Source organism: Brienomyrus brachyistius, chromosome 1 (assembly GCF_023856365.1).
Source record: "Brienomyrus brachyistius isolate T26 chromosome 1, BBRACH_0.4, whole genome shotgun sequence".
Classification (NCBI taxonomy): domain Eukaryota; kingdom Metazoa; phylum Chordata; class Actinopteri; order Osteoglossiformes; family Mormyridae; genus Brienomyrus; species Brienomyrus brachyistius.
This window is the reverse complement of record NC_064533.1, coordinates 14047026-14064419: the sequence shown is the minus strand read 5'-3', so window position 1 is coordinate 14064419 and position 17394 is coordinate 14047026. Positions and strand designations below refer to the sequence as shown.

At 41.4% G+C, this 17394-nt stretch overlaps 1 protein-coding gene across 8 annotated transcripts in view; it reads right to left on the bottom strand.

Annotated features, from left to right (window-relative positions):
- The window catches only part of caps2 (calcyphosine 2), a 28855-nt gene extending 11461 nt beyond the window's left edge, over positions 1 to 17394 (bottom strand). Inside the window, exons 1-15 of one of the 8 annotated variants that reach the window (XM_048974191.1) lie at positions 17214 to 17394; positions 16579 to 16622; positions 14847 to 14886; positions 13580 to 13684; positions 13380 to 13472; positions 13003 to 13173; positions 11585 to 11683; positions 6197 to 6264; positions 5993 to 6103; positions 5805 to 5879; positions 5050 to 5145; positions 4880 to 4973; positions 3744 to 3859; positions 2304 to 2368; positions 733 to 887 (exon numbers count right to left, since the gene is read on the bottom strand). In XM_048974191.1, the coding sequence (XP_048830148.1) occupies positions 733 to 887; positions 2304 to 2368; positions 3744 to 3859; positions 4880 to 4973; positions 5050 to 5145; positions 5805 to 5879; positions 5993 to 6103; positions 6197 to 6264; positions 11585 to 11683; positions 13003 to 13173; positions 13380 to 13472; positions 13580 to 13684; positions 14847 to 14886; positions 16579 to 16622; positions 17214 to 17273 (1392 nt within the window). In that variant the 5' untranslated portion in view covers positions 17274 to 17394. Of the gene's footprint in view, positions 1 to 732; positions 888 to 2303; positions 2369 to 3743; positions 3860 to 4879; positions 4974 to 5049; positions 5146 to 5804; positions 5880 to 5992; positions 6104 to 6196; positions 6265 to 11584; positions 11684 to 13002; positions 13174 to 13379; positions 13473 to 13579; positions 13685 to 14846; positions 14887 to 16503; positions 16623 to 17213 lie in introns of those variants that run through there. The other 7 variants (XM_048974259.1, XM_048974420.1, XM_048974495.1 and 4 more) reach the window with 7 other exon arrangements.

Here is a 17394-nt window from a genome sequence, read left to right as displayed (position 1 = left end):
GCACACCTACGGGTAATTTAGCAACTCCAATTATCCTCTGCATGTTTTTGGACTGTGGGAGGAAACCAGAGGAAACCCCACGACGACATGGGGAGAACATGCAAACTCCACACACATGTGACCCAGGCGGAGACTCGAACCCTGGTCCCAGAGGTGTGAGGCACCAGTGCTAACCACTGCACCCCCATGCCGCCCCTTTGTCCGTATATTTGATATTAAAAAGCATTTCATTATCATGATATTACAGTGATCTATGTTAAAACTGCTGCATTTTTTGTGATACAGCAGTTACATTCTGTTAATTTACACACTTTAACTGGTATTTTTATCGTGGAATTTCTTAAATCCCAAATACTTTTTAGTATTCTTCCAGTGATGATCTGTTTTTTTACCAGCTTAAATCTGAATATTATTTTTTTTTCCAAAAAATACAGAGTTTTAATGTTGTTTTACAGGAATTATTTGTATTCACAGTACTGGGAAAAAAATGTTATTTAACATTTTTTTACTGTTATTAAATTTACAGCGATTCAATGTTTTATTACATTTTTTTTCTGGCACCCCTGCTGCCAGAATTTCTCTTTTTTTTAAGATATTTTTTTTTTTGTGTAATTAATTAATTAGGCCATAAGCAATGAACAATACATATAACACATACCCAAAGGCCAGGGAGTGGTACATTCTCATAAATGTTTATTTTGTGAGAATGTTTAGCGCTGCTGAAAGCCCCACCTTATCAGACAAGCTGAGCTGGTATTCCTCTAGAGCCCTCCGGGCCTCGTCCCTTGTCAGCAACCCGTTGCCGTTTCTCTCCTTGATCTGGAGGTGCTGCCCCAGGCTCATGAGGGTGTGGATACCTCTCTTCTTCAGCTTCTCCTGCACCCTCCCTGAATGACATTAAGGCCAGCACTACCAGACTTAGGCACAGCTTTTACCCCAATGTGTTAACTAGGCAGAACCAGCCACTGAATAACTCTCACACATGACTCCCATTCACCATACATCCACATACTATACACTGATCAGCCATAACATTAAAACCACGTGCTAAATATTGTGTAGGCCCTCCCTTGTGCCGTCAAAAGAGCTCTGACCCATGGAGGCAGATGACCCATTTGTTATGGCTGATGACCTCTGAAGGTGTCCACTGGCACCAAGACATTAGCAGCAGATAATTTTAGTCCAGTAAGTTACAAGGTGTGGTTGTCCATGGATCGGACTTGATTGTCCAGAACATCCTGAGACTGAGATCTGAAAAATTTGGAGGCCGAGTCAACACCTTGAACTCTTTTTCATGTTCCTCAAACCATTCATGAACAATTCCTGGCACATTTTCCTGTTGAAAGAGGCCACCACCTTTGGGGCATGTCATTACCGTGAAGGGGTGTACTTTGTCTGTACAATGTTAGGTAGGTGGTACTTGTCAAATTAACATGCCAGGACCCATGGTGTCCCAGCTGAACATCGCCCAGAGTATCACACTGCTGGTTGACACTCCCATAATGCATCCTGGTGCCATCTCTTCTCCGGGTAAATAGCACACATGTACCCAGCCGTCCATATGATATAACAAAAAACATGACTCATAAGATAAGGCCACCTTCTCCCATTACTCCATGGTCCAGTTCTAACACTTACATGGCCATTGTAGTCACTCTCTGTGGTGGACAGGGAGTTTGTGGCCACACAGCCCCATCCCTAGCAAACTGCGTTACACTGTGTGTTCTGACACCTCTTGGGATTGGACCAGACAGGCTAACCTTCACGCCGCACAAGCATCAATGAGCCTTGGGCGTCCATGACCCCATCACCAGTTCACTGGTTGGTCATCCTTGGGCCACTTTTGGTAGGTACTGACCACCGAATACCAGACACACCACACAAGATCTTTCGTTTTAGAGACACCATGACCCAGTCATCTAGCCATCACAATTTGGCCCTTGTCAAAGTCACTCAGATCCTTATGCTTGCCCATTTCTCCACTTCCAACATATAAATTTCAAGAACTGACTGTTTACTTGCTTAATATATAATTGCACCCTTAACAGATGCTACTGAAACAAGATAATCAATGTTATTCACTCCACCTGATAATGGTTTTGTTATGGCTCATCAATATATATTAAATTTGTACTCGTGCATATTAATTGGCTATTTTATACATATTTTTCACATGCTGCATGTCTTGTTACATTGCACTGCTTACAGAGTTGCTAAGCCAATCGCGATGTGCTGACTTGTATAATGACACCAATAATTAAAGAATTTAAAAATAGGATAAAAAATATTAAGTAAATATTTACCTTGAATGACTTTCAGGGTGTTCCTCTCTTCAAGTTCGTCCTGCTTACTGTCTCCACCTGAGCACCTGCAAGCAAATTATAAAACACATTCTTTCCAAACTGTAAATATCTACTCTGCTACAAAAGAAAATAGTGCAGCGGTCACACTATATTCACTCTGCTTCAGTGACTTCAAATACGTCTGCTTTTGAAGTCCTTCAAAGGAATACAAGTTGACGATTTATATATTTGATGTCTTTGGCCCATTGTTAATTTCTACAGCATATTTTGATTTAGTTTTAGTCTTTATGTTTTGATGAAAATGCAAAAATTGCAGGATACTTAGTCAACTAAATCTGCAGAAAAGGTTTAGTCATAGTGTAGTATCTATTTTCAATACCCCCCTAATTTTCTGTGTACGCAGCCAGACTGATCTAACTCTGTCCTCCCTATACATTCCTGAAGGAATCTGCAAAAAAGCTATTATGGCATTTTTTTAAGGACAGACTTGAGCTCTTGTTGTAGTTATGAAACATTGCTAATATGAAATATTGCACTAATTCTAAAATGGGTTTAAATGAACTGTATCGTTAAATTAAATATAATTAAAACCAATATTCTGATTCATACAAGTGCATATGACACATCCTCATTCATAAGCCTGCTAGAAAAACATCAGTGCATAGAACATGAATACAGAAAACTCATGTGTCCTTTCATAAACACATAAACCAGTATCAGACTAGTGAAAACCATCATTTCAAGATCGTGTTCAGTCCACGACAGACACATTAAAACAAGCAAATATTTGATTCTGTTCATTTTATTATGCTTCCATTTATTGGTATTTTTGCCTGTTATTGCCACTACAAACAGTTTGAGTCTTTTCTTTTACATCAAATGTGAAAATTTATCGATACGTCAGTATGTTTTTTTTTTTTTCGATTTAGTATTTCATTTTTCATACCATAATGCTGTTCAGACATTATTTAGTGGTATACAGTATTTTGATAGTAGTTTAAAAAAGAAATGCTATTCTGGTATTTTCTAATCTTGCAGATAAAATCCGCCGAGAGTAGGGGGTCACCTTACAAATTTTGCATAGTTTCTATAAATGGATGGATGGTTTAGCATTTGAAATCCATTGAATCAACATTATCCCATCATGCCCAAATTTCAAATTTGACTCTTCCTGACATTTGCATCTAATTTTTATTCGTTGATGCGAGAATCAGTTTGTTTCGTCAGCGTTCTTGGCATCATAGATAAATGTAAGAATTTTATTATTGTCTCATTCTTGTCAATGAAAAAAATCGCCATTGTCGAGTAATTTCCGTTTTAGTTTTCGATAAGAAAATTAACACTGATATGAACTGAAGCCTTTAAGGAACTGATATTGGGTTAGTTGCTACAATGCTAACTTTGTTAGCAGTTTAACTAAACAGGTGTGCGTGCACTCACAGCAGCTTGTTCTTAGTCAGCTCGTCCACGTCGGTGATTCGGACCCACAGCCATGGCCTCTGCCTCATACTCTCTGGTAGGTTCTGTCCGCTTGTGGAGAACAGCAAGCTGCCCCCCTTTTATGATTCATAGACCGGTAGCGACAAATCCCAAAAATAAGAGAAAGTGTTGGCGCAAGAATGACAGACTTCAAAACACAGAAAAGAATTCAAGGTCTGCAGCCGTATCACCTGCAGTTCAGACTAAATGCTCCATCTGAAGCTGAGCAGGTGTTAGCATGACTAGTACTTGAATGGGAGACCAGCTATGAACGGTAGGTTGCTGCTGGAAAAGGGGGGAGTGTGTTCCACAGGGGAGCCCATCCTGTGGTCTGTGTGGATGCCTCAGTGTGGTGATGGGGGCACTGTGTTGTAAAAATGAAACCATCCTTTGGATGATATTTAAAAACAAGGTCCTGACTCTCTGAGGTCATAAAAGATCCCTGGGCATCTTTTGAAAGAGTAGGGCTAGTACCCCGACGTCCTGGCTAAAACTGCTTAGTGGCCCAATCAAATTTGGCCTCCTAATCACCCCCTATATCTAATTGGTAAATTCTCTCCTGTCCCGTCACCACCTTAGCTACTGTGTGGTGAGCGTACTGGCATGCAGTACCTACTGTCTCATCGACCAGGTTGGTGCTATACCGTGCTTGTGGTTATGTTGAGAGAATCCCAATCTCTCTGCTGCAAGTGCTTTGGCGACCAGACAGCTGCAAATCCCAAGGGTAGAACCTTTTCTTACTACTAGCCATTAACTTGGTTTAGTTAAAAAAAATGTACCCTGACATGCACTGGTGTTTTTTTTTAACTAGTAGGCAGATTAGCGTTCACCTTTTCATACTTGGCCTTCTTCTAAACTGAGTGGATGAGCTTAATTTCCAGGCCTGGCCGCGCACAGGGGTCCAAAACGCTCCACACTAGGGGAATGTGAGCGCTAGTCATACTGCCTACTGCTGAGGCTAATCTGAAATGCTAGGAAGTCCAGGAGGCACAGAGTTGGGGTTTGTCATGACAGACATTGTGTACAGAATATGTATACTTGACACCTGTCACAGATAGCTGGATGCTTGGAGCATACCTCCATGGCACCGGTCTTACCACGTAGATGTCATGGATGCTGTAGGCACTGCCCTTCTTCCTGCCACACTGATGCCGGTAGCTGCCCTTGGGAATGAAGGGAAGCGCGTTGGTCCTGGGAGAAAAAACATCGTGAAGATGTGGGCTGGAACTCACACAAGCCACAAACGAGGAAGGGATTGTTTTTTTACCTGTTTTTTCCGAAGTGACGATACTCATATATGGTTAACGAATCATCATAAGTGAAGAAAAATCCAACCAGCTCCCTGCTAGCATCACGGCCGTTCCTCAGAACGAAATGCAAAAGAGTTTATCACACTCCTGCTTGGGGATGGTTGCAAACTTATTGTTTGGAGCAGATCCGGGTTATTTCATTATAACAGTTACGTAGCTGCTTGCCTGCCTCAAGAATTATGATGATCTTCTTAGTGTCCTCAGACTAAAAACACATTTACCATAAAATAACCATGTTATTTGTTACAAAATGTGAACAGAAGACATTCTTGTGAGTTCTTATTGTAATACTCTTAATTTGCATATGTTAATTTGTTCATTTAAAAATGTTAATTTTAATGGTCATTTGTGGGGGGTTTTTCTGAGCGAATGTACACCCAGAAAAATAACTATAACATTTTTCTTTGCCTACAACATTTAGACAGTAGGTCTGCTGTATAATGTAAAGTGCTTCCACACAACTGTGGCTTTCACTCTTTATGTAGACCCTCACCCATTGTGCAAATTTGTGAGTCTGAGGAAACTGGAGTACCTGAAGGAAACCCTGGGAATGCTGGGTAAACAGGCCAACAGCACGTACACACAGAGACGGGGCTGACAATCAAACAAAAAACCCTGGTGGTATGATGCTGCAGTGCCCCCCCCCCACCCCGCCCTACATAGGCATTATTCCTGTCGGCCACATATAACGCAGTGTTGTGAGCAACGCTACCTTGAAAGCAGTCGAGCAACAAAACGCAGCTTGTTGGACAGTAAATGCTCCGTCATCGTCGAGCTGGTTTTCACTCTGAGGAAATCGAGGAACCGCTAATTAGCCCGATAACTGCAGTGATGCAGCTTTACTTCTTCAACTCATTTTTAACTAGAGATCGAACCCTCCCTCCCGTAGCAAACACTCACTTTGTCTCATGCAGCGTTCTTTTCTTGCATCGCGAAGGCACATCTCCAAATGCGGCGGACGGGATTCGCTCCAGAGCAGATGAGGTCTGATCAGGGTCACTTATGACGGCCCTAAGATGCCGAAGCACGTCACCTAAGCACGTCACCTAAGCACAGGCTCGTGAAGCTGCGCCAAGAGCATAGGTATCACTAAGATCTGCTCACCGGGAGAGCTGGTCCACCATGACCTGCTCCACCACAGCTTGCTTTCTCTTCTCCATGGCAACGTCCTCCTGCAAGACATCTGGATAAGTTTAAAGAAAGGCAACGTCCAATATCCCTGACGAGGCTTATTTTTCCAACCGCTGTCATTCATGCAGCTCTCATTGCGGCAAGACATCCCATCATAATTTTAAAAAAGGAGCCTGGCTTATTAAACACAAATTCATTATTTATGAAATAATAAAATTCTATCCATCCATCCATCCATCCATAACCATTCAGTCCTGCCTATGCCAGGACACACAGGGAACAAAGCAGAGAATACTGAGACAGAATGCAATTATCAAATTATTAATTATAATTAGTCATTCTCCAGACTGAACAGGAGTGAGACCAATTAAATTTCTTTAACCCACAACTAGGGGGAAGGGGCGGGTAGCACATATTTCGTAAGAATTCCGAGCCTCACTAGTCCTAATGTTTATACAGCAGTCATTCCATTCCAGGATGCGCTTCCCGAAAGCGATCGATCTTAGGGAGTAATGGACAAGATAACGAATGATGTAGGAAAAGAACAAGTGAGTTCCAAGAGTGTTTCCCAAAACCCTTCGTTATTCCAGAATTAACAAAAAAAAAAAACACCAAAGGTCCATAGCAGGAACATTATTCCCACGTATTTCAATGGTGAAATATGTTATATGACTGTCACACCAGCCATATGTAAATAAAATATATAAACTATCTAGAAAATCAATAAAAACAAACCACGGCAACCGAAATTAAGGCCAGAATATATTAGCCTATCTGTCTGAAAATTAAAAAATGGGCTCAAAATGTGATGGTGCTGCATTATTAAAAAGAGCAGTGAAGAGCAGCAGTAGGAAAAGGAAGTAAAACTACTCAAAGGAAGCCTTTAAACAACTTATTCAGTAGGTGGTTAAAAATATATATATATTAATAAAATAATTACTGCAGGGTTACCAACATAACACGTATAAGAATAACAGCACAGCAACTTCCAGCGGGAAATCTTAGAGCTCCCCGGGACATGTGTAGGCACCAGAATCACATCTTCCACATGCCCGAAACATCTGGATTCCACACTGGAGTTAACAGGTGCCTGATGTCTCGCAATAACCAGACACCAGCAAATGCACCATCCTTTGCCATCTGCATTGTAGGTGCAGGTGGGATTCAAGGGGCTGCAAATATAAATAGGGTTGAGGGTTCTATCCGCTGCACCTACAATTCCAAGCATGCCCGCAAATGGCATGGAAATCAATTTTAGTGTCATGCAAGGCATCCTTTCCTGTTGGAAAATGAATGTAGTTGTGTGCACAGTGCAATAGAAATGCGATCCACACATGCAGGGATGCAGGACACAGCAGCCTTCCTGAGGCCGTGTCCACCGGCGGTGTGGCAGCAGACAGCTCTCAGAAGCTGCACAATGCACTAAGAGCGAAATTCTGGCATGTTCATCTTTTCCATTTATCCTGCACCAGACCAGGAAGCTCATTATTTCACCCCATGCCAGCCTGTGTTTCTCAATGAATTGTTCATTACTGAAATGGTCCAAGGTGTTAATGGCCACCCAGAAAACAGCATTTAGACAAACAACTTTGCTTCCTGGACAGTGGTGTCTCAAACACCGTCTTCAGCTCACTTACACAATTCTCTGCCATTTCTGGTCATGAGGGGTGATTCACCTTCCCAATTCGAAGGATGTGACTGAACGCATTGCAAGTGTACTTGGTTAGCCTACCTTATGAATCGTGCCCCATTCCATTCATGAATTGGAACTTGAACTGAATTTGACAAACCCTGTAAAATGTTGAATTCTTTTCATTCCAAAGCAATTCAGTTTAATCATACAACACAAAAATGTCATTTAATCTAGTGAAACATAAACAATTACATAATAGATTTACTTTCATGATAGTAGATGTAAATATTGAACTTGTATATACATACTAGTGAAAGTAGGGAACTTTATATTTGAATGATTGAAAGATAAAAGTCATCGAACTGCTTTCTAACAATATGTATTTGGTTTATGTCGGCCCTCTAAGTTCTCCTCCAAAAGCATGTATTTATTTTTTGCATATTAACATATTTAACCTATTTAAGTGGGTGGTACAGTGGCCTCACACCTGTGGGACCCGGGTTCCAGTCTCTGCCAGGGTTCCTCATTTGTGGAGTTCACATGTTCTCCCCGTGTGGTTGTGGGGTTTCCTCCGGGTACTCCAGTTTACCCCCCCCCCCCCATCCCATAGGTGTGCATGTGTGAGTGACAGGTGTGTGATTGTGCCCTGTGCTGGGTTGGTGCCCCATCCAGCGTTGTTCCCTGCAGCCTCTAGGATAGGCATGGACCCCCCAAGGCCCTGAATAGGATATGTGGTTACAGGAAATGGATGGATGTGTATAAGAAATTTACAAACGAGAGGAGGCCATTCGGTCCATCAAGCTCATTTGGGGAGAACGTAACTAATAGCTCAGAGCTGTTAAAATCTTATCTAACTCTGATTTAAAGGAACCCAGGGTTTTAGCTTCCAATAGACTAGCAGGAAGACTATTCCATACTCGAACTACACGCTGTGTAAAGAAGTACTTCCTCAAATTCAGTTTAAAACGTTCTCCTGCTAATTTCCACCTATGGCCACAAGTTTTAGTATTTAAACTAATATTAAAGTAGCAATTTGGCTGAACAATATCAAGACCTATTAGAATCTTATATAGCTGGATCATGTCCCCCCTTAGTCTCCTTTGCTCGAGGCTGAACAGATTCAGCTCAGCTAACCTCTCCTCATAAGACATTCCTCTAAGGCCAGGAATAATTCTTGTAGCCCTACGTTGAACCTTTTCTAAGGCAGCAATGTCCTTTTAAGGTATGGTGACCAAACTTGCGCACAATATTCTAGATGGGGTCTTACTGTACCAAGGAATTGTATAATCTTAGCATCACCTCCCTTGCCTTATACTAGAGATGTAACCCAACATCCTGCTGGCCTTTTTTATTGTTTCCTCACACTGGCGAGAGTGGGACATGGAAGCATCAACATACACACTGAGGTCTTTCTCATAATCAGCTACATTTATTTCAGTGAAACTCATAAAATATATGTACTGTAATTTCTGCTCCCTGCATGGATTACCTTACATTTATCTACGTTAAATTTCATCTGCCAGGTATCAGCCCAGTCGCTAATTAAACCAAGATCCCATTGTAGCCTCTGTGCTGCTAGTTCAGTATCTGTTACACCACCCACCTTGGTGTCATCTGCAAAGTTAACCAGTTTACTGTATGTACTGGTGTCAATATCATTAATGTATATTAGGAACAATAATGGTCAAAAAAATGGAACCCTGCGGTACCCCACTATGAACGCAGGCCCACTGTGACATTGTGCCTCTAATAACTACTCGCTGCTTCCTGCCTGTTAACCAGTTTTCGATCCAAGCTGCTACAGTTCCTACAGTTACTACAGTTCCTAAAATCCCTGCAGCTTTGAGCTTAAGCAAGAGCCGTTTGTGGGGGACAATATCAAAGGCCTTCTGGAAATCTAAGTAGATCACATCATAGGCCTTTTTGTTATCAATTTCTCTTGAAGCCTCCTCAAAGAACTCAAGTTGATTAGTTAAACAGCACCTACCTCCCCTAAATCCATGTTGGCTATCCCTCAGAATGTTATTTGAATCCAGGTAATCTAACATTTCACTTGGATTATAGCTTCCATTACCTTTCCAGTTATGTAAATTAAACTGATTAGCCTATAGTTTGCTGGACTACTTATATCCCCTTTTTTGAATATGGGTGTTATATTAGCATGCTTCCAATCAGAAGGTATCACACCAAGAGATAAGGATTTCTGGAATAGTAAAGTTAAAGATTGGCTAATAATATCCCTCATCTCTTTTAAGACTATAGGTAAGATGCCATCAGGGCCCTGCGATTTATTTATTTTGAGCTTAGCTAGGCTTAGTACCACATCAGCCTCAGTTATACATATACTGGTCATAGACTACGCTGTATTCGTACTAAATGATGACCAGTTACTTGTGTTCTCTACTGTGAACACCTGTGTAAAATAATCATTAAACTCATTTACTATATCAATTTCATTTTCAATTATAAGGCCCTTACTATCCTGCAGATTAGTGATTTAAGCTTTTAGAGCTTTTTTGGAGTTAAAATATTGGAAGAAACTTTCATTGTCATCCTTAGCCTCCAATGCTATTTGTCTTTCTACATTCCTCTTAGCGAGTCTAATGTTATTTTTTAACTCAACCAGTAGACTTAGATACTCCTGCTTTATTTTGAAATCATTAGTTAATTTCCATTTGTGGGACACAGCCCTTTTCCTCCCGACTTTATTCTTAATTTCCGTAGTAGACCACCTTGGCTGCAGTTTCATAGATTTAGTAGGAGTCTGCAGTGTGTGGAGTCTGCAGTGTGAGGAGTCTGCAGTAGCTTTTCCTGTGAGCGTCCGTAAATCGTCAGATGGATGGGGTTGTGGTACTGCTGCATGTGTGACTGTATGAAGTGCTCTTCCACCATGGTACACAAAATGACAGTTAATTAACTAAGGGGTCACTTCAAATGTAGCATTCTTTCATTCTGAATAACAGTGACATGTTATTCATTCATTTTCAGATGACCACACCGTGGAGGAAGAGGAGGCTCTTGGGTGCTCGAACAGGAGGGCAAGACTTTTTGCTGTCATAAATATTTGTGATCGTATGTGAGGGAGGGGGGTGGGGTGGGATTCAGTGTATGCTGTTTATTTTAACATGCTGTGTAATTCATATTGAAATATTAAGCTACATTGTTACAGCTGCATCTACACTATTTATATGAATTTACGTGAAATCAGTTCCATTTTAATTGCACTTCCTTGTATTCAAAGTTGAATTGCGATTCTGCACCTTGTTTCAACCAATTTTATTATTAAACTGAATTTGATCTTCAAGGTCATTTTCAAGTTAATTCTGAATGATGCACAACTCTGTTATGTATTCAAATTGCATACAGGTGTTACAACAATGAGCCTCATTTGCGCTAATTTATAGTTAACATTATAGTTTTATGTTGCAATACTGACCTCGAATTATTTCATCAGCATTATTTTGTTGTCCAAAAAGGAGCATCAGTGTGTCAGAACAGCAGGAAAAAGTTCAAATAAAGAATGACGTAGAAAATAACAAGCAAGACGGAGCACTCATAAATTTACAAGCAAGATTACAAACTACTTTAGTTACGAAGGGATTCGAGAAACACTCATTAACTAATGATCGATCTTAAGTGGTAGATAATGAACTACTTAGCTTTACAAAACTTTTGGGAAACGCACCCCTGACAGGCGAGAGTTTTGGGGAGTCAATCTCCACTCTCACCGCCTCCATCTTCCTCATGCTCGGCTGCATGGTGTAGTGGCACTGCTGCCCAAGTGCCTCCTCTTCCTCCGTGGAGCGATCGTCTACGCAGACAGCCAGCTGTGGGCACACAGGAGCACCGGTAACGCAATCATACATTTGTGATCCTTCTAAAACTAGAAGCTATCAGAACAGGTCAGACTACTTCATCACCCACCCCCCAACCCCCCCCCCCCCCATCTAACTCGTACTCCTTCCACACCTCTACACTAAGGTTATATGGTATTTCATTTTTCATACCATTATACTGGCCATACATTGTATTTTGACAGTATGTTCAAAAGCAACTCTAGTCCATAATATGAAATCTTGGCAGAGGGATTCCCACTATAAAATTTGCTGAAAGACAATACTGCGATACACTGAAACTATTATTAAAATACTGCTACGCCTACCCTACAACTCTCTTCACTTCTCCCAAAGTGAGAAGTTTATGAAAAGCCCACTACTACAGCCACTGTCCTTTCATGTGTCACTACTGACCTGGAGTAGGACTAAGGTAACATGTTAAATTCCCCCCATGATAAAATTTCCCAAATGGGGAGGGGGGTTTTCATGATAAATTTCACTGATCTGTTAGCTGCTACCGATAAATTTCACTAGACTTCATAAAAAAAAAAGTGATTCAGAAAATCATCTTACGTTCCCCTGTGCTACAGTGTGGCTTTGCTTTCATTTTAGTGCTATTTGTCTGAAAATTTGACCACTTCCAGATCACCATCCATATAATGTCTCTGCATAGTTTGGAAAATATCCATAAAATACTTTTAGTGTTACTGTGTTCACAAGATCATGTATGTTCTACAGCTGCCCTTTCTTTCCTTTGCTGACACCTTGCACAAGGTGATTTGTCTCAAAATGAAAACAGGTGTAGACCAAGATCCATCAAATACACTTTGACTTATTACATTCACAAGGTTAAAAGTAATCTACAGGCATCCTTCCCTTTGCTGCCACTAAGCGGTTTTGCTTCAATTTGGGGGCATTTGGTCTCAAAATCTGACTAGATCCAGTTCTTCCCTCTGTCAATGAGGCTGCAAAGTTTAAAAATTATTCTGCAAATACTTTTTGAGTTATTGTGGTAGCGAGATCAAGTGTCAAAACTGCCCTTTTCCTTTCTAGCACTATGTGGCACTGCTTCAGTTTTGTCTCAAAATATATCAGTTACTATCGTCATCTTTATAATTTACAGCAAAATTTGAAAAAGATCCATTAAATGCTTTTTTGAGTTATTGTGCTAACAAGAAAGTGTCAGCGGTGGCCACGGACCAGTCCCAAAACCATTTGTATACCATGTCTGGGAATTCAATAAGTAAGATCCTATGATACAAAATGTAAGTTATGTGGAAGCATGACTACGGAATGCACAGGCACCGTACCCCCCATGGTGGTTCAGCGGTTGCCATTCCCCGCATACTGATCTCCCTCTGAGAGTCAGGCTTCCAGTTCTCCCTCAGTTCCGCTTCATGCCGCTCATACCGCATCCTGTATCTCTCAGAGGGTGGGGGGAGATCACTGGGCACCATCATCTCTTCACCCCATTGGCTGGACTGACAGACATGGACAGCTTATAGTAACCAATGCTGTGCCTTCATAAAAGCACCAGAAAGACCTCTGGATGTTTAGGATAAAAGCACATGGTGACTGGAGAATTATACAACTGTTAAAGAAAAAGAAATTGCTAAACATGCTATGCTAAAGGTGCATTTAGCTGAAGGAGCATTCAAATGAGGAGGAAATTACATCATCAACTAACCTGGTAACGTGGAATGGAGGCGGGAGGACTCCAGCTGAGGGTAGATAAGGAGTCGGAAGGACTGATGTGACATGCGGGATTATATGTGACATCCTGCGCAACAGGGACATGAACAATGACAAAGCACGACAACAATGGCTGCCAAATGCATATACATGCAGACATGGGGTGAGGAGTGAAAAAGACAGAAATACACAGACTGATAGAAAACACTGGGTACAATCGGGGGAGCACGCATGGATGATCGGGGGGCGTGGCACACACGAGTACTGGACGTGCAGGTCATGACATCCATCCAACAAGACCTGAAATGGGACAAAAAACATCACCTCCATCACTAAGAAGGCCCAACAGTGCCTATACTTCTTGCGTTAGCTAAAGAGATTTAAGTTGTCGCAGCAGCTCATGGCTAAGTTCTACACGGCTGAAGTAGAATCAATTACTGCATCCTTCATCTGTGTCTGGTTTGGCTCTGCAACATCGCACTCTAAGAGGAGACTACAGCATATAGTGCGATGTGTGGAGAAGATCATTGGCTGTCAGCTCTCCCCTCTTGAAGCACTGTACTCGTCTCGGATGTAGAACAGAGCCAAAGAAATAATGTCTGATCCTCTGCATCCTGGCCACTCCCTTTTCCAGCATCTTCCATCCCAAAGAATAAGACCCCTGAGCACAAGGACAAATCGTCACCTAAACAGCTTCTTCCCCCAGGCCATCGCCCTTCTAAATAAGGACCCATGAAAAACTGTCATAAACAGTTGACCACACACTGTTCAAGCTTCATTATCATATTTTAAGTAACTGAACTCATCTGCACTGTACTTAGGCAATGTAATGTAGTGTAATGTACTTTGCACATTACATCCATCCATTATCTATTTATTTATTTCTTTATTTATATTGTCCACATGCTTGACGCATTGCACATCTCCTGCAAGAAAATCCTTGTATCTTTATGTCACACCCAGCTCGTCTGATCCTCCTGTGTGCCACGCCCCCTGACACGCCCCCTGATTATCCACGTGTGTGCCACGCCCCCTGATTATCCACGTGTGCTTCCCCGATCTTGCCCAGCTGTGTCTGATTATTTTCACCCAATCCTGTCTATTTTAGTCCATGTCTTGCCCTGGTTTCTTGTCCGTCAATGATGTTAGTCATTGTTAGTGTATGTCCCATTCCTTCCCTTGCTGTTTACCTTCTATCAAATCCCCGTTTACCCCAAATTCCGCCTGCTTGCCTGCTTCCTGCCCGCTTGCCTGCCCGTGCGCTCACCCGCTTCACCCGGCGAACTCTGACACTTTACTTTTCGATGTTTATTTGTATGTGTGTTTTGTTTATGTCATAAATTCTTTGTACTTCTCTGTACTTGCCGAATAAAAAGAAAAAATATTCTGATTCTGAAGATTCTGATTCAAATGCTTGCCCTGAAAAGTAATTAACGTAATAATGAATGATTAAATCATTTACCTCATCCTCAAACAGTTCATGTAGATTCAATGCAGGAACTCTGCAAAAAGTAAGAGACATTAATAGCATATTTCATACTTTCCTACAGCCTGTTCTGTCACCCTAAGCCCCTAATTTAGTGTTACCCAACTGAAGCTAGGGTTAGGATTCGAAAGGTTATGGATTTTCCAGACATCAAGATCTGTTTTATTATAGTTCAGGGCAACTGTATAACGGGAAATCACAGTTTGGCTTAATTTAATATATATCCAGGTGTTCAATAAAATATGTACTGAGCATTTGCTTGCTTAACATATTCAAACCTGGAAAATCGTTTTGGACATACAGCTAGCTAGCTAGGAATATTGAGTACCAATCTGGATTGAATTCATTAATTAGAAAAGTGCAATTCTCAGATTCTTTGGAATAAGATGAGCTACTTTAAACTGTTATTGTTTTTAAGATTTGGGTGTAAATAGTCTGCGATGGCCCCCCCCCCCCATCCTGGTTTGTTCCCCGCGTCGTGCCCGTAGCTTCCGGGTTAGGCTCCGGACCCCCCACGACCCAAAAGGATAAGCGGGTTGGAAAATGGATGGATGGATGGATGCATGAAGAAACCAACAAAATGGTATGAACAAAGTACTTTTCACATATATAACCAAACTAACCAAGATTATTCATATTGGCTACTAGCTATAAACAATGTACCTCAACAACCACCTCCCTGGCAAGGAAATCATAACAGCACCTCCACTTTCTCCATCATCTGAGAAGAGTAAGCTTTCCTCCCCCAGTCCTAATGACACTCTACGGGGGGCATAATAGGGTACATCCTGACCAGATACATCAATCTCCAGTATGGGAGCTGCAAAACCTCAGAACTCAGTTCCCTGCAGAGAGTAGTGAGGACATCATCACAACCTCTCTATCATCCATCCATCCAGGAAATCTTCAAAAACCTGCATCTGCAAGGCCACAAGCATTCTCCATGACCTTTCTCACCCCTTCCTGTGTGCTCTTCAACCTGCTCCCATCTGGTAGGAGACTCCAGAGTATTCAGACCACCCCCACTAGATTCTGCAATAGCTTCTCTCCCAGTGTCATCAGATTTCTCAACAGACTCCCCCCTCAGCACTCCAACTTGGAATTCTGTTGAACAACTTAAATTCATAACTGTTTAATAAACTATCTGCACTAGTCACTTTATGCATCACTTGCACATAACAAACAACAGAACTGCCCTACACTGTACTTTATACAGTATTTTAACCATTTTTCTTTAATTGTAAGATGCTTAAATGTATTTTTCTAAACTGAAGTGAGGCAAAAAGCAAGAGGACTAAGAGGTCTAAGTGCACCTAGACTGAACATCCATTGAATGCCCAGGTGCAGATGTAAGCCATCCTGGAGCAGAAGCTACACAATATCTTTCAAACAAAGCTGGAACAAAATGAGACTACTATTCAAATAAGCAAAGTACAACACTAATAGCATTCAGTGAACACGGTGTGATGCGGGCTAATAAAGGTGTTCCTGTAACTAATGGTTCTTGAGGCATTTCTTGAACACCTCAGATAAGAGAAAAACGGACATTTTTTCACAATGTGACACTTGTGACATAGTATATATAACATACAATATATGTTTTGCATTATAACTTGACAATGAAAGTACACACTAATGCCGCAATTAACCAGAATCGCATCAGCTTTCGACGTTTCTGCAGATTAAATGCAACTTCAGGGAAGCTTACTCGTCCGGACGAGAACAAATGACGGCCGGTTTCCCATTACCACCCTGTGTAAACAAGAAGATCAATATCAGAACGACTGGCGTGCTTTCTCTGAAATACGATTGTTATGCGTCTCTTAACGTCCTAACGATCGACCGCATATACCTCCAACGTCTCCCAGAAGGTTAAAATAGAGTTAATAAATCCCAATCAGCTAACGGGACACAGCAGACGTAAGCGGGCATAGTGCACCACGTGCAGGCAGTATAAACACAACCACTGCTCTGACGCTGCATATCTAGCTTATAATACACATAATAATGGACAGCGATTATAAACATCTAAGTTACTCATGTATGTATTTACTTTACTGTTATTCTTATCATTATTATTTAATGTGTACTCTCCCTCTCATATAAAATATCTTCCCTATTTACAGGCAGTACAGGTACAGTATAGGTGAAGAATACCGTTTAGGTTTGTATACAGTGTACATGATGTTTGCATAACATCCAAGTCACGTAACGATTTATTGGACAGAACGTAACCCGGACGCATACATGTGATAACACAGCATTATAACAATTTAATCACACAGGAAATACTTGGAAGCTTCAATGGTGTTTCAGGCCGCCGACCAGTTTGCGCTGGTTTACCGTTTTCCTTGGAGATTTCGACTCTCGTTTTGAAGTGACTGATATTTTTTTAAAATCCATGTGCGTTAGATTTCTATGTGTCGCGCAATGAACTTGTTTCTCGATCGGAGTTGTTCTTAGCTCCGCCTCTCAAGCCTGTTGCTATGGTTTCACAAACACTGTAGAATAGGCTGGCTTGCAT